The 24,456-nt window shown below is 44.2% G+C and overlaps 1 protein-coding gene across 1 annotated transcript in view; it reads left to right on the top strand.

Moving 5' to 3' along the window:
* TG (thyroglobulin) overlaps window positions 1–24,456 on the top strand; it is a 1,030,738-nt gene that overhangs the window by 306,436 nt on the left and 699,846 nt on the right. Inside the window, exon 27 of the mRNA XM_069622147.1 lies at window positions 18,152–18,319. Within this exon, the coding sequence (XP_069478248.1) occupies window positions 18,152–18,319 (168 nt within the window). The remainder of the gene's footprint in view (window positions 1–18,151; window positions 18,320–24,456) is intronic.

Raw genomic sequence — 24,456 nt, forward strand, 5'->3', positions numbered from 1 at the left:
TATGGATAGGTAGTCGGAAAAAGAGAATTCCGTTCACCACTTGGTTGGTAGTTTTGCTTTGCAGTATATATTTAGTAAAAAACACGCCCTTCATCGGGTTACTCACAACCCTCAACATATTCAGAAATCTGCTCCTTATGGATTGGGTTTGCTTACCAACTTTGTTGCTACAGTATTCGGTCCGGTTTGTGGTCTTCAATGTGTCAATTCCAAGCGTGAGTGTTTACTCCAGTCCTGTTTCTATTCTTTACATTCTGGGTCTTGAAGTTCCAGAATGTAAAGGAAAAACCATGACCAAAGCAACTACTCACACATGAGAGCTCAGAGTTATATGGGAAACAAAATACTGTCCCTAAATCAGTGTACATTACTATGGCTGCCAATGTTGGGGGGCATGTGCCACCACGTTCCGGCTAACAGACAGCATGATGAGGATGTTTGACCTGAGTTACAGTGGGAAACATTCAATGTTGTGTTCTGAGGAGCGTGCAATGTTTATGATTATTGGAATCTGGGATTCATTCCCGTCCTTTCTCAAGCCATTGCCCAGACTACAGTTCCCAGAAAGCAATGGGTATTCTGGGCTAGGGAGGACACGTGGGCTCTGCGTGGCACTGAGTTGGCCAAGAATTAAAAAACGCGATATAATCTCAGTTGCCAAAAGACTTTTTTGTTTTACAGCATGCAGGTTTTGTGCATTACTGCTGGTGCAGATGTACTCTTACTGTAGGACCAGCAGTAATGTCATAATCATGTTGAGACCTTCAGGTTAGATTACCGAAGGCGATAATGGTAATTACTACATGCGATAATCTAAGGCAACATTTTCAAAACTCGCAATAAGACCCTTTGAACCATCTCTGAACATTGCCAATCTACTTCCATTGATCTGAGGGAAACTTCTTTGCCCAATACTGGCAAATTACTGTGGTTGATTTCAACACCGAAAAGGCACCGTAGAATTGGATCCAGTCCAGATATGAGAAGGGTACTAGAGGCAGTGTCCTATAAAAACACTCATTGGCAAAGCCAGCAATTTTGGCATTCTAATGGACCTACTTCCGTCATCACGCAGACTTTCCCAATGGTACCAGGCAGAAAGAATGTGTAGGTGGCTTGCATGTCAATGGTCGTCCGTAGTTGGGGTCATTGGCTATGGGGGATGGTTGTTGTGGGTTGCTGTTTGTGCATCAGGTTTGCTGATAGTTGTACGGGGTGATCATGTACAACTTGTTTAAGTTATGGAGAACCAGGGATTCTGATGGATGATCAGGGGTCACCTAAGAAAGCTAGGGTTGGTGATGGGTTTGGCTACTGAAATCTGTGGTTGGCAAAGGTGGACCATGGTTAACAATGGTCCTCTGTGGTTTGTGATGGTTTACCATATTTAGCTATGGTCAACCCTGATTGGCAATAGCTGACCATGGTTGACAATGGTCGCTCATGGTTGGCTATGGTAGACCATAGCTCCTGATGATCGACAGTTGTTTTCAATGATGGTTGACAATGGTTTGTAATGGCTGACTATGGCTGGTGATGGAGCAGGTCAGAGTGCATGTCTCCACTGCCTGACCCTAAACAACCCACCCAAACACAAACAAAAGCAACTTACTGACCCTAACATAACAATAAAAACTTACTGGGACAAAATGCAAAGCAGCCAGATAACAATCATTATCTGTATCTGCCTCTGATATGCCAACCCTCATCTCTATAGAGGCTTCCATGAGAACCTCCTCCACCTCCTATCTGAATATATAAAAAGCTCATCTAAATCCATTCTACTAGGAGACCTGAACCTTGGGTTCAATGATCCAGAGGATTCTAAAGCTTAATCTCTCACCAAAGCCTTAGACACTCTAGGGTTCAGAGAATCGATCATAAAACCCACTGACTTTAAAGGCTGCATACTGGACTGGCTAGCCCAACCACAACTGCTTCCCATCCATCAGCTCCATTGCCCCCTGCCTCTGGACTGACATCATCCACTTCTCCATTTCTCCATGCCTATGCCATCTAAACAAAAATCCCTACCACTCCCCTACCACCAGCTATAGCTCATAGCTCACGTAAACTAACCAAAGAGAGGCTACTGCCTTATCTAGAAACTCCTGCATTCAGACCTCCCGTCTACAGTGACTCTATAGTTCTAGATGAACTATACAATTCTGCACAAAAGAATCCAGTCGACACCATAGCCCCACTATCAGCCAGCAAAGCAAAAATGGTTAGGCATGCAAACTCCTGTTTCAACCCTGAGCTTCTGGAACTCCGCTCCATGAAACGCACCGCCCTCTCCACCTGGCAACCAACCCACTTAACTCCACAAAACTGGAATCCAGCAAGATAGCTGCCCAATACAAAAAGTCAATCATCATAGCCAAGACCGCTTTCTTTAACATAGGATCGCCAATGCAAAATCTGGATCTAAAGAGATGTTTGACAAAGACGAATCATGGTGCTCTAATATCCAAACCTCCATGCTCAATAAACTTGACCTACTGCATAGCAGAATCTCGGGAGGATAGCTCAGGGCAACGCGCTAGCCTTGGAAGCAAGACGACACGAGTAAACAGGTTTGATCCCCGGGTACACGTTTAGAAACCTCTCGGTATTAAGCATGTTATAAACAACCTATCATATTATATCATATCATATCATATCATATCATATCATATCATATCATATCATATCAATCCTAACCAATAAGAACGCACTGATCACCCCCACAGCTACACTCACCACCAACCCCTCCGCCCCCTGACTTCCCCCTCTTCTCTTTCAAGGATGTCACTGAACCCAAAGTCCTCACTTTCCTGAAACACATCAAACCATTTAACTGAAAAGGTGATGACTGCCCAGCCATGAACATCAAAGACAAAGCTGTCACACTGGCCTTGTTTCTCACTGCTTTCATAAACGCCTCCTTTGCCTCAGGACTAGTTCCCCCTAGCCTCAAGGAAGCTTGGGTATGACCACTACTAAAAAAAAACTTCACTCGACCCAGCCTCCCTCAACAACCACAGGCCCATAACTACAGTCCCCTTCCTTCTAAAAATCCTCGACAAGTAGACTACACTCAAGTCCAACAATTCCTTGAAACCTACTGCATCTTGGGCCTATGTCAATCCGGCTTTTGCCATGGTCACGACACAGAATCTGCCCTGCTTGACGTAAAGAACCAACTAGACGAGATCAAGCAAGCCTGCCCTCCTACTCCTCCTGGACGTGTCAGCTGCATTTGACCTAGTGGACCACAACATTCCATGCCATCACCTCACCTCTGCATCCCATTTCTCATCCAAAGCCACGGCTTGGATTACTTCATTCCTGGAAGGAAGAGCCATGAGAGTGTTCTCAGATCAGGCCTGTGCAGCCCCTTCCACCATCCACTGCAGAGTCCTGTATCTCTCCCACTCTCTTCAACATTTTCATCAAGCCTCTATTTGACATCTTAGACTCCATTGGCTTAGCTTGCACCAACTATGCTAATGACACTCAGGTCCTCTTCCCACTCTCCGGTAACTATGAAACAGAAGCCAAGGCACTCAACACAGCCTACTCCACTATTCAGGCCTCGATGGCAGCCAACAGTCTCTACCTCAATGGCAAAAAGGCAGAAATCCTCCTAGTAGGTCCCCAAGAAACTCTAAAAAACCTACCAGCCAATACACCACTTTCACAATTGACAACCCTCAGATCCCCGTCTCGTCCTCGGTCAAGACCTTAGGAGTCTATCTTGATGCCACTCTCTCCATGTCTCGCCAAATCAGCGCCTTTCCTTCCTCAGTGGCTTATTACACCAAGCTGATTAACGCAGCCAAAACGTTCTTATTCAATGAGAACTGCCTCTCAATTGCTAGAGCAATAATAGGCTCAAGATTGGACCACTGCAATGTCCTCTTTGCTGGTACCACCTCAAAAAACCTAATGAAACTCAAATAATCCAAAACAACACACTTCGAGCTGCCCTCAAAATTCCCAAAAGAGAACACATCTCTGCAGCCAAATGGGAAGCCCACTGGCTCCCCATCAAAGAACGTGTTTTATATAAAACTCTTGCCATCACGCACAAGTGTATCACTCACACAGCCCCCCCCTTTGTCTGCTTGAAAATAGTTAGAGCGGGCTAGTCTAGGCCTACTAGAACACCATACTCCAATCGACTCATTATCCCCAGAGTCAAACGTGCCAAAGCAGGTGGCACTAGCTTCCCTCTTGATTGCTGCTAGACAATAGAATGCATTACCACTTACCCTCAGAAATTAACCCTCGCACATTGCATTCCACAAAGTCCTCAAAACTTGGCTGTTCCACTAAACCTCTCGCCGCCTTTTGACCACAGACTACCACCATTGCATACTCAGGTTCCCTGTAACCAAACGAACTGTGGACACTTGACATGTTATGTCCTTTACCTCTGTAACTAACCTACTGCTCTAATAGCTATGATATTCAATGTATGTACAACGTTAACCAAGGAGCTTACTTATCTCTGTAACAGCGCCACGATGCCCATGGGCTGTTGAGCGATATACAAATAAAAAAATTAAAAGAATTTTAAAAGTAAATATACCTCTACAGCATTAATTTGGCACAAATATAAGTGGTGCTTTGAGCCGTAAATAAAGAAAAACCAAAAGGGCCAGATAGAGGCCAGGCTTGCCCCCTACTGATGCATGTGTTTCTGCTGACCCTACCGATGCAGGTGTTTATGTTGACCCTGTCAATGCAGGTGTTTCTCCTGACCCTGCCAGTGCAGGTGTTTCTCCTGACCCTGCTGATGTGGTTGTTTCTCCTGACCCTGCCGATGCAGGTGTTTCTCCGACCGTACCGATACAGGTGTTTCTCCTGACCCTGTCGATGCAGGTGTTTCTCCTGACCCTGCCGATGCAAGTGTTTCTCCTGACCCTACAGATGCAGGTTTTTCTCCGGACCCTGCCAATGCAGGTGTTTCTCCTGACCCTGCTGATGCGGTTGTTTCTCCTGACCCTGCGATGCAGGTGTTTCTCCTGACCCTACCACTGCAGGTTCTTCACCTGACCCTACTGATGCAGGTTTTTCTCCTCACTCTACCGATGCAGGTGATTCTCCTGACCCTACCGATGCAGGTGATTCCCCTGACCATATCAATGCAGGTGTTTCTTCTGAACCTACCAATGCAGGTGTTTCTCCTGACCCTGCCGATTCAGATTTCTCCTGACCCTACCGATGCAGGTTCTTCACCTGACGCTACTGATGCAAGGTTTTCTCCTGACTCTACCGATGCAGGTGATTCTCCTGACCCTACCGATGAAGGTGATTCCCCTGACCCTACCGATGCAGGTGTTTCTTCTGAACCTACCAATGCAGGTGTTTCTCCTGACCCTGCCGATTCAGATTTCTCCTGACCCTACCGATGCAGGTTCTTCACCTGACGCTACTGATGCAGGTTTTTCTCCTCACTCTACCGATGCAGGTGATTCTCCTGACCCTACCTATGCAGGTGATTCCCCTGACCCTACCGATGCAGGTGTTTCTTCTGAACCTACCAATGCAGGTGTTTCTCCTGACCCTGCCGATTCAGATTTCTCCTGACCCTACCCATGCAGGTTCTTCACCTGACGCTACTGATACAGGTTTTTCTCCTCACTCTACTGATGCAGGTGATTCTCCTGACCCTACCGATGCAGGTGATTCCCCTGACCCTACCGATGCAGGTGTTTCTTCTGAACCTACCAATGCAGGTGTTTCTCCTGGCCCTGACGATTCAGATTTCTCCTGGCCCTACCGATGCAGGTTCTTCACCTGACTCTACTGATGCAAGGTTTTCTCCTCACTCTACCGATGCAGGTGATTCTCCTGACCCTACCGATGCAGGTGATTCCCCTGACCCTACCGATGCAGGTGTGTCTTCTGAACCTACCAATGCAGGTGGTTCTCCTGACCCTGCCGATTCAGATTTCTCCTGACCCTACCGATGCAGGTTCTTCACCTGACTCTACTGATGCAAGGTTTTCTCCTGACTCTACTGATGCAGGTGATTCTCCTGACTCTACCAATGCAGGTGATTCCCCTGACCCTACCAATGCAGGTGTTTCTTCTGACCCTACTGTTGCAGGTGTTTCTCCTGACCATACCGATACAGATGTTTTTCCTTCTTTCCGAGACCTGCTCGCAATGTTCGAGTGCCAAATAATCAGATGCACATAATAAATGTCTTCTGCATATGCTCATATTTAATTGAACTGAACTGCATTAAAATAGTTGTTAGATGGTAAAGCTATAGGCTGCTGCATACTGAGGTCCTTTGAAATGTCTTGTAAAAAGATCTTTAGTGGCGTCTGGTGAATTTCACTATCAGAGGTCGGGTCCTGGTTCATATTTACTGAGATACATATCCTGATTTATTGAAAGAAGGACTATTTGTCGCGCTTTCCTTCCAAACCGATGAAAAACATGTGTCACGAGAGGATGATCTCTCCAGATTCACAATTTTCATATTCTTTGGACGTGAAAAAAAGGAAAAACTGAAAAGCTTTTTATTCTAAAGTCCTATATTCATATTTTGCGGTCTGACACATTTCATGCGATTTATGATGTGGGACTAAGGGGGAATTAATCTGTATTTCTCAACTAGAAAGTAAGGAAAATCACTGGCGAACAAAGAGTTCAAGTGGGCGCCAGATCTTAAAATGTAGTGCAGCAACACGTAGGGGATCAATTGGGAGTGGAAAGGTAGGGTTGCGTGACAGTAGTGTTGTGCCATGCTTTCAGTAGAAAGGATTTGAGATTCCCAGGGCACCAGAAGATGGAAAAAAATTGGTGCACATAAAGAAATAGTAACTGCTATCACAGATCTCCTACCATTGTTCCAATCTGCCAGATCTTTTTGTTATTTAATTTTTTTATTTGTGTCTTAACCAAATCATGGGTTTTCACAATTTAACAACATATAACAAAGAAACAGAAATACAGCATAAAAACAATATATATATTCATTTTCATAAAAGATGAGGAAAGCAGGAAAAGAAAGGCTAAGCAAGAGAAAAGAAAAGTAAAAGAACAAAATATACAATATACAATTCCCCTCCCAGAAATCCATAATTAAAGAAGACAGTTACCAGGCTTTGCATTAAGAATACACCACGAATCTCCCCTTAAGCAGAAACCACTCATATGATTGCCTAAGGACCTGCCTGTTTCTGATCAGAATTTAGCAATAAGGCCTTATGCTTGGAGCACTAGAATCACTTGGATTGTTAGAGCGACTTCTTCTCCCACAATCAATCAATTCCAAAACATCTTGGAGTGTAGAACCTCTACCCTCTCTCCTGCATGACACACATTTCTCCTCACTTCCCAGGTACCACTGCAGCTCAATGCTTGAGGGACTGGACAATATTTTCTTTGTACCAATTGCAACCAGTTCCCCAAGCGTCACCCTTGTCACGGGACATAAGGAACTGATATCTGCCAGATTTGATGACTGTTGGATCTAGGTCTGGCTGACCTAGTGCTGTAAGGTGTTCATCTTCTTTTAGAAAGGATGCATTAAATCCGTGCTTCCCTAAATCCATCTGCTGACCTAGTCTCTGTGCCCTCTTTCCAGCTTCTGCCAAAATAGAAAAAAGCGCAGAGGCAGGTCCTTTCCACATATGCACCCAGACTCTGGAACAACCTCTCACTCCCTCTGAGACTCGCTGCCTCCCTTTACCAGTAGGTAAAGGTACTCAAAACCTACCATTTGAAAGGGTATCTGCCACCAGCAGATGGTTACCATTCTCCACAAGCCAGTTCTTCTACCCACTCACCATTCTATGCCCTCTGCCCTATCTCAACAATGGTGATGGAGCAAACCTTTTTTGTTTGTTATTCATCCGCCTATGTAAATGGTCTTGCGTGCTCTCCCTAGCCTGCGCCTGCTGGGCACGTATTCAGTACCCTTTTATTCTACACAGCATTCTGCTATGCTTTGCAGCTGTGCTATGTCAATAAGTGTAACACATCAAAATGCATTTGTTAAAAGTATTTATTAGAATACTTTGGAATGTATCAGTCTCACCCTTGTCATTTCATTTTCCTTCGAGAGCTTCACTGTGTATTAAGGCAATAACATTTCCTAAAAATTGGTTTGCACTTTTCAAAGAACTCATTGTTTAAAGAGGAAAGAAAGGTATCTTTTTATCACATTTTTAGTGCAGCTTCATAAAGTATACACGCAAAAGCTCACAATAACCAAAACAACCTTAATGAGCCCCCCTGTGTCTCCCTCCGACCTCCCTGGCAGTATCCCTTTCCCTATAAGCATATTGTTACACCCTTCTTGGGCTACCTGTGACAGATGGGCTATCTCTTCGTCCCTCGACCTCACCTGCAGGCTGGAATTTCGTGATGAATGGCCCCATATCGCATCTATGTTTTCCCTAGGTTCATCCAAAATCCTTGTACGCCTTTCCATATTATAAATGTCCCCATTCCTTCATATAGCCATTCCTGTTTTGCGGGCATCTGATGCATCTTCCAGTATTGGGCCACAAACCCCCTGTGGCCAAAAGTAAGGAGTGTGTCATGTGATTCAATGAATGTTCCTTGACATCGCCCTCCTCTATTCCAAAGTGAACAAATAGCAGGGACATGTGTCTTGTAATACCATCCAGGTCCTTTACCCAAGCTAGGCCCTTCTTCCAGAACCTCTGGACGTGGCCACACCCCCATCACATGTGACCATAATCTCCAATCACTTGTCACCCTCTCCAGCATCTTGGGTTCACTCCTGGGTATATTTTGCATAGTTTGGCTGGAGTGTAGTGCCATCTATGGAGGAGCCTAATGTCTCGGGCCTTGTATTTGGTGGCTATAGAAGTAAGCCTTCCAGCACATGAGTGACCATAGGTTGCCAGTGATCTCCACCCCCATATACTTGCCCCACTTAGTGTGCAATCGGATGGGTTCAACCGGCTTTGCCATCAATGTTTCCCTATAGAGGGATGAGATGAGACCCCCTGACCACCTCGAGATCAGGATTAGCTTTTCATAAGACTTCATTTCCCTCCGGAGGTTGTCAGGTCCATCAACACCCATTTGAGCTGGAGGTAGAGGAACACAGGCAGGGTGCCCACGCTCAGCAATGCCTCTAGTCTGTCATGCGCCATAAAGTCCCATACATCAATAGCTGCCCCGCTTTCTCTAACCCGGCCTCATACCATCCCTCGAACCTGCCAGGTTCCTGATTAAGATCTCTAATGGAGGCAGGTGGGCAAATGCAGCTTTTTGGGGAGGGTCCATTTATAAGCCATTGCATACCCCCGCACCCTCCAGAGCTTCAAGAATACAGATAGAACCGGGTGGCCTATTATCCTCTTCAGGATCCTCTTCTGTGGAACCCACAACCAATCTAACATGAACACCAGGTCTAATAGGGAATTTTCTATGTAGGCCCACTTCTTGGTATTGTGGTGAATGAGGTACTTCACCAGTGCCCTCAGCTGTGTAGCCGTATAATATGTAGTAAGGTCAGGGAACCCTACAACTCCCTTTTCCTTGGGGTGACAGAGCGTCTCGTATGCTATTCTTTCCCATTTATCTATGTCCCGTTGGATCTGCTCCGATAGAGCCACATAGTTTGCTTCAAACAGCTTGGAAAAGCCATTAGTGACTGTAATTCCTAGGTATTTGAATCCATCCACCCGTGTAAGAAACAGAAGTGCCTATAAGATCCCTTTTCCATCCTGCCAGATTACCCACTCGGAAGGCTATGGATTTAGCAAGGTTGATTTTGTACCTGGATAGTCTCCCGTATGCCCGAAGCTCTTCCATTATGTAGGTGATGGAGTCCTGTGGGGAAGACACATATAGCAACATGTCTTCAGCAAAAAGGCTAAATTTAAAGATCCTCCCTTTTATCTCCACCCTCCTTACCCGTTCGTTTTCTCTGATACTTGCCAACAACGGCTCCAGTGTTAGGGCCTATGGAATGAGGGAAAGGGGAAACCTCTGACTCATTCCCCTCTCCAAGGTGAAGGGCTGAAACCCGTGTCCATTGACCCACACCTTCATCATAGGGCTTGAGAACAGAGCCCAACCCATTGTCTCCAGAATCTCCCGAATCCCATTCTCTCCAGTACCATCTCCATGAATGCCCAGCTCACTTGATCGAATGCCTTTTCAGCACTGGGGAGAGCATTACCAGCCATCAGGTCTAGTGTCTCCCTTAAGTTGTTTGAGCCTTACCTATCATGGCTGAAACCCACCTGATCCCCATGGACCAAGCCTGGGAGGACCATGTCCAATTGAGAAGCCAAAACCCTGGTGAAGATTTTCATATCGAGGTTTAGGAATGATATTGGACAGTACGATGAACATTTAATCTCATCCTTCCCTTCTTTGGGTAGAACTACTATTAAACCAGGAACGAGGATGCAATACCCTTGCTACCCCAGATACCATTGAAGACTCAGACCAGGTGAGGGGCTAGGATTTCTGCATAGCATTTATAGAATGTTGCTATGCATCCATCTGAGCGCAGTGATTTGCCTTCCTTTAGGTGCTTTATAGCCTCAAGCACCTCCTCCGTGTTGATGGGTGCGTCTAGTCACTCCCTGTCACCTGATGTTAATGTGGCGGAGATCCAGGTTTGCTAAGTAGCCTTCCATATCCAACATGGAGGCCTTGTCTCCATTCCTATACAGGCCTGCATAGTAGTCAGCAAATTCTGCTGTAATATACTGCAGGTCTTTCAAAACCCTCCCACTAAATCATTGCACCTATTCCACCATGCCGTCCACTCATGCACCTATTTCACCCATGCGCCAGTGATCCGACCCTGTCCCCCTTCTCGTAGTATTTCTCCTTGGTCAGTTTCATCCTGTGATAGATTCGACCCACCAACAGCTTCTGTAATTCCTGTTTTTCTCCTGAATTCCTAGTGCTCTTTACGCACCGCTGGGGTCTCCCTCTGCAAGCTCCCCTTCAGGACTGCTAGCTCTGCCTTCAATACATTTTTGACCAGGACTCACTACCTACATTCCCTTGCCCTGTCTGCAATCCGCGGACTTCCGACTGTGGCTTTCGCTGCCTCCCACACATATTTCAATGCCACCTCCTATGTGTTGTTAATTTCAAAACATTGTGCCATTTGCTCCTTTTACTGGTCCCTGAATGGCTAATCCCCCAGCAGTGAGTAAATACAACAGCACCTTGATGAGCCCATTTTGTGAATTGCCCACTCCAGGGTCATAAGCACCGTATTGTGGTCCGACCACGCAATCCCATCCACTGAGCCTTCCCGTAAGCGATATGTCTGTCAACCTGTAAGTAATCGATTCTGGTAAGGGTTGAGTGTGACGCTGAATAGAATGTGGAACCCACTAGTGTTGGGTGCAGGTGTCTTCATGCATCACACCATTGACCTTCCTCCAGGCATTTCCCCAGTTCCACACTGCTGCGATATCTACCTCTGAGTTTCCTCCATGACAAGAACTACTGTGGCTCTCCAAGCAGCTGGGTCCCCTCCCAACATTCCACACCAGTGCTCGGGTCTCCTCCTGTCCCACAACGGCTTGTCTGCCTTCCTTAGTTGTGTAAGGAGCCTGCCACCGCTCTGTAGCTTGTTTGCCTCTTCCAGGCCCCGATCTTCCTCCACTTTAGCCGTGGAGGAGGGGTACTGTGGTGTCCGCTCACCTTGGGGTCACCAGGGGCCTCTCAGAGCCAGTGGTTCATGGGGGACGAGAGCCTCTATCGATTTGGAGCCAGACCAATGTCTTCAGGCAGCCATCTTCCGCCACTCCTCCTGGTGGCCTCAGTTGTTATCTTTTCTACATGACAGATTAATCAAAACATTACTTGTAAATGTAACTATTGCACAAAATACATACATTAAACATAGCATGTGGATTGTATCTAGCAAATAATAATGCATACTGACACTTCAGATAATGAATATGTCCCTTCACCTGTATTGCTGTAGGATGTTTTAATGGGGCAACAAATAGCTTTAGGACATTTTCCACCCGCTCCAAATCAGGTGCCCACAATATTCATTTATTTAATACAATTCTTTTTATGAATCTGGGACTCCCAATTCAACAATATTTATTAACCCACAGGAACCCTCCCTTTTTTAGACAAGAAACACACTGGGTTGCACGTTCTATTTGTTAATAAGATAGAAATAATTGAATCAATTTAAATATAAAAAAATTATACATATATGAAATTCCAATGTTGATAGTGACTTCAATGAACAACAATCAATGCATGGATTGCATTTCTTTTCTATGCTATGTTTACGTGAATGTGGACTTTTGTAACACCCACACAGCAGCCTCTATAGATTGTATTTACTCTGAGAGCACATGTACCATGGATTGAAAAATACATGATGGTCCAGGATAAGGCTTTCATTTGTTAAAAACCAAATTAAATCAGAACATCCCAGACTATCTAACTCTCTCCACTTCCCCCTGAAAATAGACACATCCCTCCATTAGTCAATGGACAACTAGTTTCCTAGAAAACTGAATTGAAATGACTAGCTGCTTAACATTCCTCATGTACAACACTTACAAAATGAAAGCCTATATTTGCTAAATTACCTTTAGTGGTGTTTCAATTGCACTAATGTGAAACACGTGCATTTCTCATTTTCACTGGGCAACTCAAAGGCAGGAAAATGGGTAGCAGTTAATAACCCTCTCCTCTTTTTCGTGAAAGATTTAGCCCTGGTAACAAGACTCTGCTTGGTTATATAACCAGGAATGACTTCAATTACATCAACCTTCTAGTCATGTGCAGAGTGAGAAATCAATGTGCTCCTAGTCTGCACTTGTCCATTGCACAGAGAAGGAGTCAAGGATCTCCCAATACATGCACACACACACATACACACACTTTGGGGTCTATTCTAACAAATCTAAAGTCTCCAGAACCACTTACACCTCTGAAATATGTATCAATTTTTCAGGAGATCGAATCCATTTATATACCCTGCTCCGTCAGTACTTTCACAAATAAAAGGGGTGCGATTTAATCTGTTCTCCTGTAGAGTATCGCGCTTATAAGGATTATATTACCTTGATATTATACTGAAATAAGAATTTCTTTTGGCTGTCAAATAGACATTCGGGTACCCTCTTAAGGACTCGTTTAATTCTTCCTTTCTGGAACAGGTGGGCATCAGTCAGCAAGATGGTGTCAGCTTCCCTCCACAGTCTGGTTCCTTTATTTCTGTATTTGGGCCTGTCTGCTATCTTTCTTACCGAAGAAGGAGGATAGCTCAGGGGCAACATGCTCACCTTGGAAACAAGACGACACAGAGTAACACAGGTTCGATCCCTGGGTCCGCACTTAGAAACCTCTGGGTAATAGGCATGCATCTTTTCCAACAGATTCCTATCGACCATAGTCTTTCAGATATGCTGGAGGAGCTCTCGATCATTATGCTCCTCTCCTCAGCTCCTTCTCGTTGCTGCTGTCACTCATCCTCTTTATCTCGCGGACACTTCCTCCATAATGATACCCAGCTGAGACATTCTCTTTTTGTACTAGACCCAAGTTCCTTCCAAAAATACAAAAAAGGTAGCAGGCGCCCCCCTCTCGAAAGAACACAGCATGATAACCTGTGAGCAAAAAGTGTGTGCTGCAGACTCTCATCTCAGAACAGTTTATCATGACATGTTCTTTCTGGAGAGGAGCGCCTGCTATCTTTTTTGAAATAGTTGAAAGGAACTTGGGGTTGGTCACCCTGAGTTACCTGGGGGCAACCAGGCGTGGACTCCCTGCTCACTGTGCTCAGAGAGGCACAGCTTCACCTCACTGATGAGGCCCAACAAGGCTGAAGCACGTGTATGGGGTTGCGGTTGGTACTATTGTTCAGAGGGGAATTGCCATAGCATTTCGGTGCTGGACAAGGAATGATATGCAAATGGGTATTTCCCATCTGTGAAAGGTACAGTGAACAAAAAGCATGTGCTGCAGACTCTCATCTCAGAACAGGTTATCATGCCATGCTCTTTCTGGAGAGGAGCACCTGCTACCTTTTTTGAAATATTTGCAAGGAACTTGAGGTTGGTCACCCTGAGTTACCTGGGGGAACCAAGACGTGGACTCCTTGCTCACTGTGCTCAGAAAGGCACAGCTCCACCTCACTGATGAGGCCCAACAAGGCTGAAACACGTGTATGGGGTTGCCGTTGGTACTCTTGTTCAGAAGGGAATTTCCATAGCATTTTGGTGCTGGACTGCTCATGTGGGCGGGTCAAAGACTGATAAGCAAATGGCTATTTCCCATCTGTAAAAGGTAAAGTGAGCAAAAAGCAGATGGCTGTGAACTCTCAAAATGGGAAAAAAACACAGAACAAGTTATCATGCCATGTTCTTTCTGGAGAGGGACGTCTACTACCTTTTTTAAAAATGTTTTGCAAGGAACTTGGAGTTGGTCACCCTGAGTTACCTGGGGGATCCCAGACATGGACTCCTTGCTCACTGTGCTCAGAGAGGCACAGCTCCACCTTACTGATGAGGCCCAACAAGGCTGAAACATGTTTATGGGGTTGCTGTTGGTACTCTTGTTCAGAAGGGAATTGCCATAGCATTTTGCTGCTGGACTGCCCATGTGGGCGGGACAAAGACTGATATGCAAATGGATATTTCCCATCTGTGAAAGGTACAGTGAGCAAAAAGTGTGTGCTGCAGACTCTCATCTCAGAACAGGTTATCATGCCGTGTTCTTTCTGGAGAGGAGCGCCTGCTACCTTTTTTGAAATGTTTTTATACTGTTCTTGGCCAGCTGTGCCCAGACAGTGCAACAACACTGACACCCTATAGTTTGTGCCACATATCGTGGTGGTGTAGTGTTTGACACTACACAGAGCCTCATTGACTTTTGGAAAGGAGTGCTTTTAGAGATGCGGGGGCTGTTTATGTAGTGTAAGCAGGTTTCCAAAACCAAAAATAGGGACAGCCCACCAACATAAAAGTAATTTGACAATGACTGCCAAACAAACGTAGCACTTCGTTTCAGTAGTGCTTAATGGACTTAGGATGTTCTCTAGTTTGTAATGTCAAAAGACATCTGAATTTGAAAACCTATTTTCCCAACTAAAATCATGCAGTTATGGCACACTAAACTGAATTTAAAATGTAGTGGGGCACAATTCATTCTCTGTTTTCTCCTTTTTATTCAAGGTGATGTGCAGGAAGTGAGCCACTGAGAGCAGTAATCTGAAGTGACAATTGTTATCAGGGTGCCATGTGGGGTTAGGGGTGCGTTCTACCGATCCCATGCACCCTGTCCTCTCCACCCCACCTCTCTTACCCTAACACATGTCTTGCTCCTATTTGATAGAGTCGCCTCCGCTGTTGATGGTAGCACCACAACCAGATGAAAGACACACCTACCTTGAAGGAGGGATGTTGTGTTTTTTTATGTTGAAGCATACATCATCATTGTGTGTGTCATACAGAATGTTGCCATAACACTGAGTACCCATTGCCTAAATGGCGAGAGCTGAGGGGGGGTGAGTATAGGCTCAAAAGGGGTTCCTAGGATTTCAACAGATCTTGAAAACGAATAGTGGTTTTGCATGCTGTAATTAAGGTGCGGGGTTCAGCAGAATAACCCACCAATCAGTGATCAGAACGCAAAATTAATTATTGCCTTTGTACTCAAAGAATAAACAGATGGTTGATTTTATTCTGAGGACTACCCATTCCAACGAGGAAGGACATTTTGATCGAAAATTAGCGGGCTTTCTTTTCAAAAGAAGCCACTACAAAAAATAAATGATATAATTGTACTAACATCTTAAACAATCTTTTTTAAATTTGACAATTTTCATTTCTAATGATCGCTTGGGCTATATGTTGTAATCATAATACGAATGTTACCAGTGACTTTCAGAACAAAGCACATTATGAAAACCTCAAAGAACTATATTCATTGTTTCCGATTTTGCTCTTTGTAAACGCCCTTATGAGAGGGTGGAAGTAAAAGGGGAAAAGAACCAATGAGGATTCCTCATTGCATGAATCCAAAGAGCATTCTGGGAATATACAAATGACCACCGTTCTTTACCTTGACAAATATGTCTATTATAAAGGGGATCTATGCTTGAATATGTAAGTGCACGATGCACGCTGGACTGGGTGCCCATTTATTTTTCAGAACACTCGATTTAGGAGTGATATGTTGGAAACCAGGAACCATTTTTACAAATTTCTCTAACTTTAGGCCTTGGATGTAAGAAGGGGGGACACAAGGAGTATTGGCAAGCGTTTCCCCCCCGGGGTGATTTTGGGTGCCGCACAACTGCGCGTAGAGCACCACGGAGGGGTGGGTAAAAGGAGGGCAGGGACGGTTCGGGAGCAAGCGACAGTTGGGAAGAGCGTTTGTCCCTGCCCACCCCCATGTTTTTGGGTAATAAAGTGGGGAGGTGGGTCAGACCTTATTTGACAATTTCCTCCCCCTATTTTGTAGGTGCAGGGCTTGAAAAGGGTTAAAAAGGGGTAGAGGGGGCTGGTAGTTTTTTCGTGTGACAGGCCGGTGCGTTGATGGGGCGATTGTAATGTAAGATACATTGTTGCTGATTTAGCAGGTCAGCCTGACTGCAGGTCATAGGAAGGAGGAGATTGGTGTAGAGGGGAGTTTATGGGGTAAGAAGTAGCTTGATGCCGGGGACATGGCGCTTTGGAGGAGGGGTCGGGGAAGCACAATGGGGTACTAGTGTGGTAACGATCTACCCCGGAGGTACAAAGAGGGGGAAGAGGAATTGAAGGAGGGGCGTGGCCTCAAGGAGAAGATGGGAGAAAGCGGGAATGAAGGTTGAGAGGATTTTGGGGAGACGGAAGGGAGCAAGAGATAGGAAGGGAGGATTTTTAAATGCTTTCATTATTTAATTGTGGGGGAATGGAATTTTTTTTTAATTTAACTGTTTGACGATTTGTTAAAATGAATATGTGAGTCTGTAAGGCCAGGGAGCCAGGTTAGCGTTATTTTGTGAGCTGTGTCTTGTGACATTAAAGCGACCTTTTCCACTTAAAAGCGAGTATGGATATTTTTGTGCAGTAAGCCCAAATAGAATGTCTGTGACAGTTGTCACTGTATTGGGTTTTAAGGGCTGTCTTCCTTTCGTGTTCAATGATAGTTTTGGATGTGGAAGGCAGTCTCCAATGCAGAGATAACCTTACAGAATGTTATATTTATATATATCGTTAATTAACCTAAGTCAATAAAACGTTATACATATCCTGTTACCCGGTATTGTTTTGGAAAGGTCATGGCACAAATTATGGTATTAAAAATGCAGCTGCTTTTAATCAAATCTGATGACTTGGAATGCGCACTGCTTCTTTTTAATTGGAGCATAAATCTCGACAGCACCAAGCTTCTGCGGTTAACAATGCATAATAGAACGCAGATGACCAATCACACGTTGTGTTACTGGTTCAAAGTTTAGCAGATTTCCACATGGAAATTCTGAATGTGTTTATTATGAGTTATTTCTGGGAATCTGTCATTTCTGATGATGAAAAGTGCACAAGATTGCTGGCAAATTGACCAGTGCAATTTCCAGAAATACTGCATTCAGGTTTTGTGGAAATCGACAAAATGTATTTTCTCACTTTCCGTCATCCTTTCCCTTCCTTATTTTGAAGATGAAAATGGATTATATAAAGTATTGGTTCAAACCGCCAATGCACAATTTTTTAAATGCACACCTGTTTCAATTCTGTCTCTTTGTGCACTACATGGCATAGGGGATGCCATGATGGTTGTCCCCTGAATAGAGTGCGAAAGCAGGTTTAAAAAGCTCCAGGGAGTTCTTAAAATGTTTACCTCCACCATTCCTGTGCTGATATAAATTGGTGCTTAAACATGAGGTAATACCGCGCTAATTGCTGCCTGCAATACTCAAGTGAAACGCTGCATGCAGTAATTCTGCTAGGCGCAGATTCATGCGGTCGGTATTTGCAAATATTGCCTGATGCTACTGTTACCATCACATTCATAATGAGGTGTGATCAAATGAAGACATATTTGAGCCTGTGGCATGGCCCATTGCTTATTCCCCTGTATAGTGAATGGATTCAGGGAGCATTGATTTCTAATACGTCATCCTGGCAATTAATAGGTGAAGAGTGTAAACATCTGCATGCATTCTCCATTTCTGCAGGCTCCATCTTGTGTGGTTTGATGAGCTCCCCAGAAGTGCTCCTGTGCAATGCCAAGGACTGGACACCAACATCCAAGGTCGGCGGCGATGGAGTTTGCAAAGGCGTGAAATCTAACAAGGAGAAGAAGCAGTTCTCCTTCAGTCTGGGGGGGCAGGAGTTCACAGGAAGTAAGTCAACAACTTGAGCCACACTTCTTATGCAAGCCCCGGAAATGGAAATGTATGCTTATAATCTAGGGCCTGTGGTGGTAAAATAGAACAGCTTCCCATGATGATGAGGGGGTTGCCCTGCAGAGCGTGTTGATGTTGCTCTGCCCGTGGCCACATTTGCTGTTCCTTTGTCCCATGCTTGCTGAGGGCCTGTCTTTGTGATGTCATGGTGCCTTGCACAGAGTCATGAGCATGATCACAGGAGGTAAGATGTTTTCCTTACAGATGTGGAGCGGTAGAAACACATCTGTATGGATGTTGTGACTACTTTTTTTTACCACTGGATTAATGCATCACCTTCCGTTTAATTGGTTCTTGGCTAAACTGTCACATTGTGATCAGTTCCCCTACCCTTCCACTAAACATATCCCACTGTCCCACACATGTTGCTTGAGTGATGTTGGCTTAGTTCTATGCGAAAATATCCCCTGGGAAAAAGTTGCCAGGTAGGTGATTTAGTTCCCTGCACCCCTAAAAGCCTTCCCCCACATATTCCAGGACAGGTATTAATTACTGTTCTAACTCCAATCCTAGAATATTTCAGGAAAGTGCTTGATTTGCTGTGAGTGCAAATTTGGGGAAATGGTGCCCTCTGGTGACCTTTTCCCAGGCGACTTTATCACTGGATACCTGTTGGCTTGGATACCATCAGACTGATATGATCATTTATCCAGGTGTGAATGCCGCTCACTTCATAGGATATGCAGACAGGCTGGAATGTGGCACTCCATACCTGTGCTCATCAACACTACAGGCTTCCCACCTACCTCTTCCACACCCTACTTCACAGTGCACACCCATCCACTGTTAGATGCAGAGCTTTATGGCATGAGGTGTTAGATGAATGCCTGATTTGTATTTTGCACATACAATTACAAAGCAGAGCAAGACGCTTTCATGCTTCGCGTGCACCTCTTTCACTCACTGTTTGACATGTAACTATAAGCAGGCAGTTTTGTGTTGGAAGTGTTGTACAGTGTGTGTTGGTCCAGACTGCTGAAAGGACCTGCACGTGGTAGCTAGCAACGTGCACCATGCACCTTTGATCCGTAACATGTTAGTCCAATCCTGATGTCCTGAGACCATACTGAAAATCCTATTACTGATTGGGCCATGTGTGACTCATGTTGTCTGACTCCAGGAACGTTGACAGGTGGACATGGTCAGCAGAGTCACCTTCCATATAATAAGCGGCATTTCTCCATGCACATGCATGAGGAGTGGGTATTCATCAAGAAGTTGCTGGAAACCTGACCCAACATGTGAGGTCCATGAGTCTTCTGTAGTCACGATCAGTGTCCTTGCCAGCTGGTTCTCCTGGGGATGAATCTGCATTGGACCCACTGTACTCCCTTTGGTGACCCTCCTCTCTCTCTCTCTGTAACCTGGGGTACAAGTGGCCTACCCACCCTGCAAGTCTTTGACATTTTGTCACCTCTGTGGGCATGGACGGAAACTGCTGCAACTTTGCAGACAATCCTCTGCCAAAACTAATTTGTCGTGACTGTAGTGGGTTCCACACTTTGTGAACCAAATGTTGACCAGAAAGCAAACTTCTCTTTCCACCCTCCCCCTCTACTCCGGGGTCCCCGTATCTACTTTTGTGGCTCATCTTGTTCGGATGTCTGCTCTGCTGCTTGAATTGAGATGAATGGTACAGCTTAAAATGGCCGCCAAAGCGGATGGTATCGTTGTGTAGGCCAAAATTGATTTTTTTCAAAACATCCTTTCATGGAAGTGTGCTGGTGGTGACAGACTTGTGGTTTGTTCCAGCGGTAGCAGTATTTTCAATATTGCAGGAATTCCCTCAAGAACTGCATTAAGTGTCTTGTTATGAGTTGGGTGATATCCTCTGTGTAAAGTCCGGCGGAGACAAATAGCACCACACTTGATGTGTTCAGTATATGTGCATGCGTTCTTATCACAGGGCTCCTTCTGGAACATGTTATCTCCATGTGTTGCATTTGTTCTTCATTTCTAGTCTAGTTTTCAGCCCGCAGTCAGTGTGAGCATCTTTAATGCGGTTCACATTTCCCCTTTTCCTTTAGCTTGTAGGGAAATTCATTGTAATTCACTGTATTGAGCCCACCACCGCATTTTATATAACCAGCATGTGGAATACAACTTGGTGCCACCACAAAGCTTCTTGGCCACACTTGACCCTCCACCCCCTTCAATGGACAGAATGGAAGGAATTCTAGGCCAGCTAAATTTTTATCATTGAAGATAGGGAGGGGCTAGTAACAGGGTCGGCCTGGGCCATTAAATTGTCTCGGGCACCAATGAAAAAGTGGCCTAGAGTTGCAAATGGCTATTCATTCCTTTTGGCACACTGTTTGAATAGTAGCCAAGGTGAAATTTGTGTATAAAATGTTATGCAAATTGTGTATTTTAGAGGATATTTATTCAGCATCACTGGTCAAAACTATCAGCCGCATAGTGAAGTAACTCATCAAACTGGCCCACATTGGCCAAAAAGTGGCCCACCTTCACCACAGAAACTGGCCCACACCAACATTTTTCATATTTGGTTCAGCCCTGGGCCTATTTCCCTATCGGCCAGTCCCAAGCCAGTCTACTAGCCAAAAAGAAAATGATCAATTACTTCTGTATTGTAACATTATGTTCTTATTTAGTTATTTAATCTATTGAATCTAAAGGTCAACGTGTCATTAGATAGGTGCCTGAACTAAGTGCGAAAACGTTGGGTGAGAAGCATAGTGAGTACCAAGTTGCATAGGCTAACATCTCAATCTTTCCATAAACTTGCACAAGCTATGCTTGTGGAAGCAGGAGGAACATGGATGAATAGCTGAGTGTGTGATGTACAAATCCAAGTCTTATGATTTTGGTGCTGGTGTACTATAATTGTGAACACTTGGATAAAGGATCAAGCAAGCAAGCATGCTAAGCAGTAATGTGGTAGAAGATCACTTTTCATTGCCGGGCAATCCCAGTTGGTACGCTACGCTGCAACATGTTGTGTGGCAAATCTCTAGTAAAAAGGAAGTGTGCAAAATACTGCACGTGGAAGCAATTGTGGTTATTCCAACAGAAGAATAGGTCATTGCAAATAACCATTTGCAAGTTATAACATTAAATGCAGTGCATGTGAAAGTGCCAAATATCCAAGAAGAAACATGGAGCATGGGGGATGCTTTGACCAGTCTAATGATGAGTTGAAAGAGGTGCAGGCACTTGCTGAGGTTTAGGCAGGCAAAAGGGATGGTCCAGAGTGCATGTGTGTGCCCCTCATAGCTAGCTCAGATTCTTCTTATTCAGATCCAGGTGTGTGGCTCAGTGGACTAATGCATCCGCTACTGGGACCTGTGTTAAACTTCATGATCACAGGTTCGAATCCTGGCAGAAACTTTCGCTTTACAAATACACCTGTTATTTTATGTTAAAGTAGCATTTACTATGCGGGACGATTTATGCCAAGGAGGTGTGCCTCGTTAGCATATACCTTTTGATGCCACACCTGAAAGGGCATTTGAGCCATTGCCTGTCATAGTAGGGGCCTTTTAAGAAGTACGGTTGGATTTTAAAGGGCATTTGTCCATAGACAACCTATGTGTGGCTAGAGAAAGGATAGCGTGGCAGACAAATAGCTGTATCCCAACAGGAGGGACTAAATATTGGCAGCCAGGAACCGGAACTCTCCGATTGATAAGATTAGTAAATTCTTATTTGAAGGAAACTGTTGGCAGAGGTTTTTCTTGATTAAAAATTCACAAACCTAAGGGATATGCAAACAAAACAGTAAAATGTAATTTCTTGCCGAAGGCACATACAAGAAGGATAGTCCCTCTTATGTAAGGAGGATGTAATTAACTATTTACTTTAGCTAAATGTGTGATCATTTAAACTGTGGATGCTAATGTCAAGCTTTCTCCAATTTTGATTGCCAAAGTTTATTTCTGCTTTGATCTACATCATGTATGAAACAGTATCTGAGTGGAGCAGGTGCCCCTGGCCTTTTATTAGCCAAACTCTCAACGGTATGAATGCAGCTAAGATTGTTTCCAGTTTTAAGAATAAATGATTGGCATGACACGCTGTGCCTGAAAATATGGGTAATTCTGAAATAGAATTATAAGTCATAAGTGAAAATAATGCAACATGTATTCATATAATGTGATTCATTTAATGTCTTCAAAGGAGGAGGATGTTACCCATATTTTCAGGCAGTGCGCGTCATGCCAATCATGTATTCTTAAAACTGTATTACTTTGTAAGTGCTTATGGGTGCACTCACCCTTTGATTTTGGCGATGCAGCCGGCCACAATTTAAGCATTAGTGATCATAGCGCACTCTCTTCGGGACCTATTGCTATACTTTCTTACTTACTAAGATTGTTTCCACGCTTGATATCTTTGTTGTTGTGGGGAGTCAGAAGGACACAGACTCTCAGAGGACATGATATACTCTTGTTTATTAAAGTAAAAGGCCTAACTTTCCCTATGTCTAGGGGTGGTCCCTGCCTATATTACTAACAAAGGTGGTGCCCAAAACTACCCTAACGGACCCTACCACTAAAAGAAAACTAACTTTGGCCAGGAGAATGACTCCCTTTTCCTGAGGGTACTACTATACAATTCGCAAATAGTCTTGTGACTTCTTGCATTAATCTCTTTAATTCCCTAAGAGGGATGTTCCCTTTTGTCTCTCTCTTAGTTGGTTTATACTTTTGGTCATAGACCTGCGTGTGTCCTTCTGATTGAATATAATTACCATGGGTCACTCTAGTTTGTAGCTGGTGTATGTCTGTAGGCTCAGAGTACTGTCTTTCTCTCTCCTTAATACTAGCTTGTTCTTGTGCAGGATAGCACTTTGTTTTCCCCCTTTCCCAGGGTATTTTGTCCCACTGGTTCTGTCTCTTATTATTCATTTCTCATAAATGTTCTCTCTTGGTTCGCAATATTAACTCATGTCTTCTACTGTGACATGTTGTCTGTGTATTATACAGATTTCTTTTTTTTTTAACTCTTTATTTCTTATTTTGCAAGACCACACCCAAACACAATATTAACACTAAACAGGTCATTGGATCGTTAACACTTCCAAGTCATAAAACAGTTTCAGAACAAGCAAATACAAGAGACAACTCATCCATAATTCAAGACCTAACTTAGTCTATAACACACACATATGACAAAAACATCACAAGACAGTAGACAGGACAATTACAATTATCACCCTACCCTCCCAAGACCCTCATGCCGTATTGCTGCAATACTATTCCATAGTGCAATTTCATATCACCCATAGATTTCATTAAAAGATCTCCACATTTCATCACATACTGCTTCTTTGTGTTGGTTACAAAACATAGTTTTCTCATAATTAGAAAGAACCTGTACATCCAAGAGCCATCCTTCAACCGTCGGTTTCTTCTTTGTTTTCCACACTTTTAGTATCTGCTTGGTAGCCACCAGCAAGGCTTTAATAATCCAATATGAACTTGCCCCGTTGTTAATACATCCAACTTTCCATGATTGTAAAATCACAGTTAAAGGGTCACGTGGAAATGAGATATTCCAAATTGTATCAACCCTATCTAGAACTTACCTCCAATAGTCCCCACCCTCTTACAACTCCATAACATATGTAACAGACTGCCTTTCCCTCTCCCACAACCCCAAAAGCAGTCACTATCAGACATTCCCAAAGCACACATACGGTCAGGTGTCCAATAGACTCTACCGAGTATTCTCTGATGAATGTAACATAAATGCAGGTCTGTTTTAGCTCTAACTGGGACTCTCCATAGTTTATCCCAGTCTTCCACTGGCAAATCACTATCCAGCTCCTCTGACCAGGCTAGTCTCAATTTCTCCCATGAGGTCAGCCACCTTTCCTCCAAAGGCATAAGTTTCAGAAAATTGGACACTTTATGAGACACAGAGCAAATTAATTTATAAATCTCTGGTCTCTGCATAAGCGGCGTATCCAACATCTGCCGCCTTTCGGAAATCAAAGCTTCTAAAGCCCTATATCTTCCCAGCTCCCTTTCACTCAACCCAAACTTCTCCACCATGTGCTCAAAGGGTACCACTCCTTCATTACTCCAAACATCACCAATCAATAATAT

The sequence above is a fragment of the Ambystoma mexicanum genome, chromosome 5q (genome assembly GCF_040938575.1).
Source record: "Ambystoma mexicanum isolate Mex_15411 chromosome 5q, UKY_AmexF1_1, whole genome shotgun sequence".
NCBI lineage: Eukaryota > Metazoa > Chordata > Amphibia > Caudata > Ambystomatidae > Ambystoma > Ambystoma mexicanum.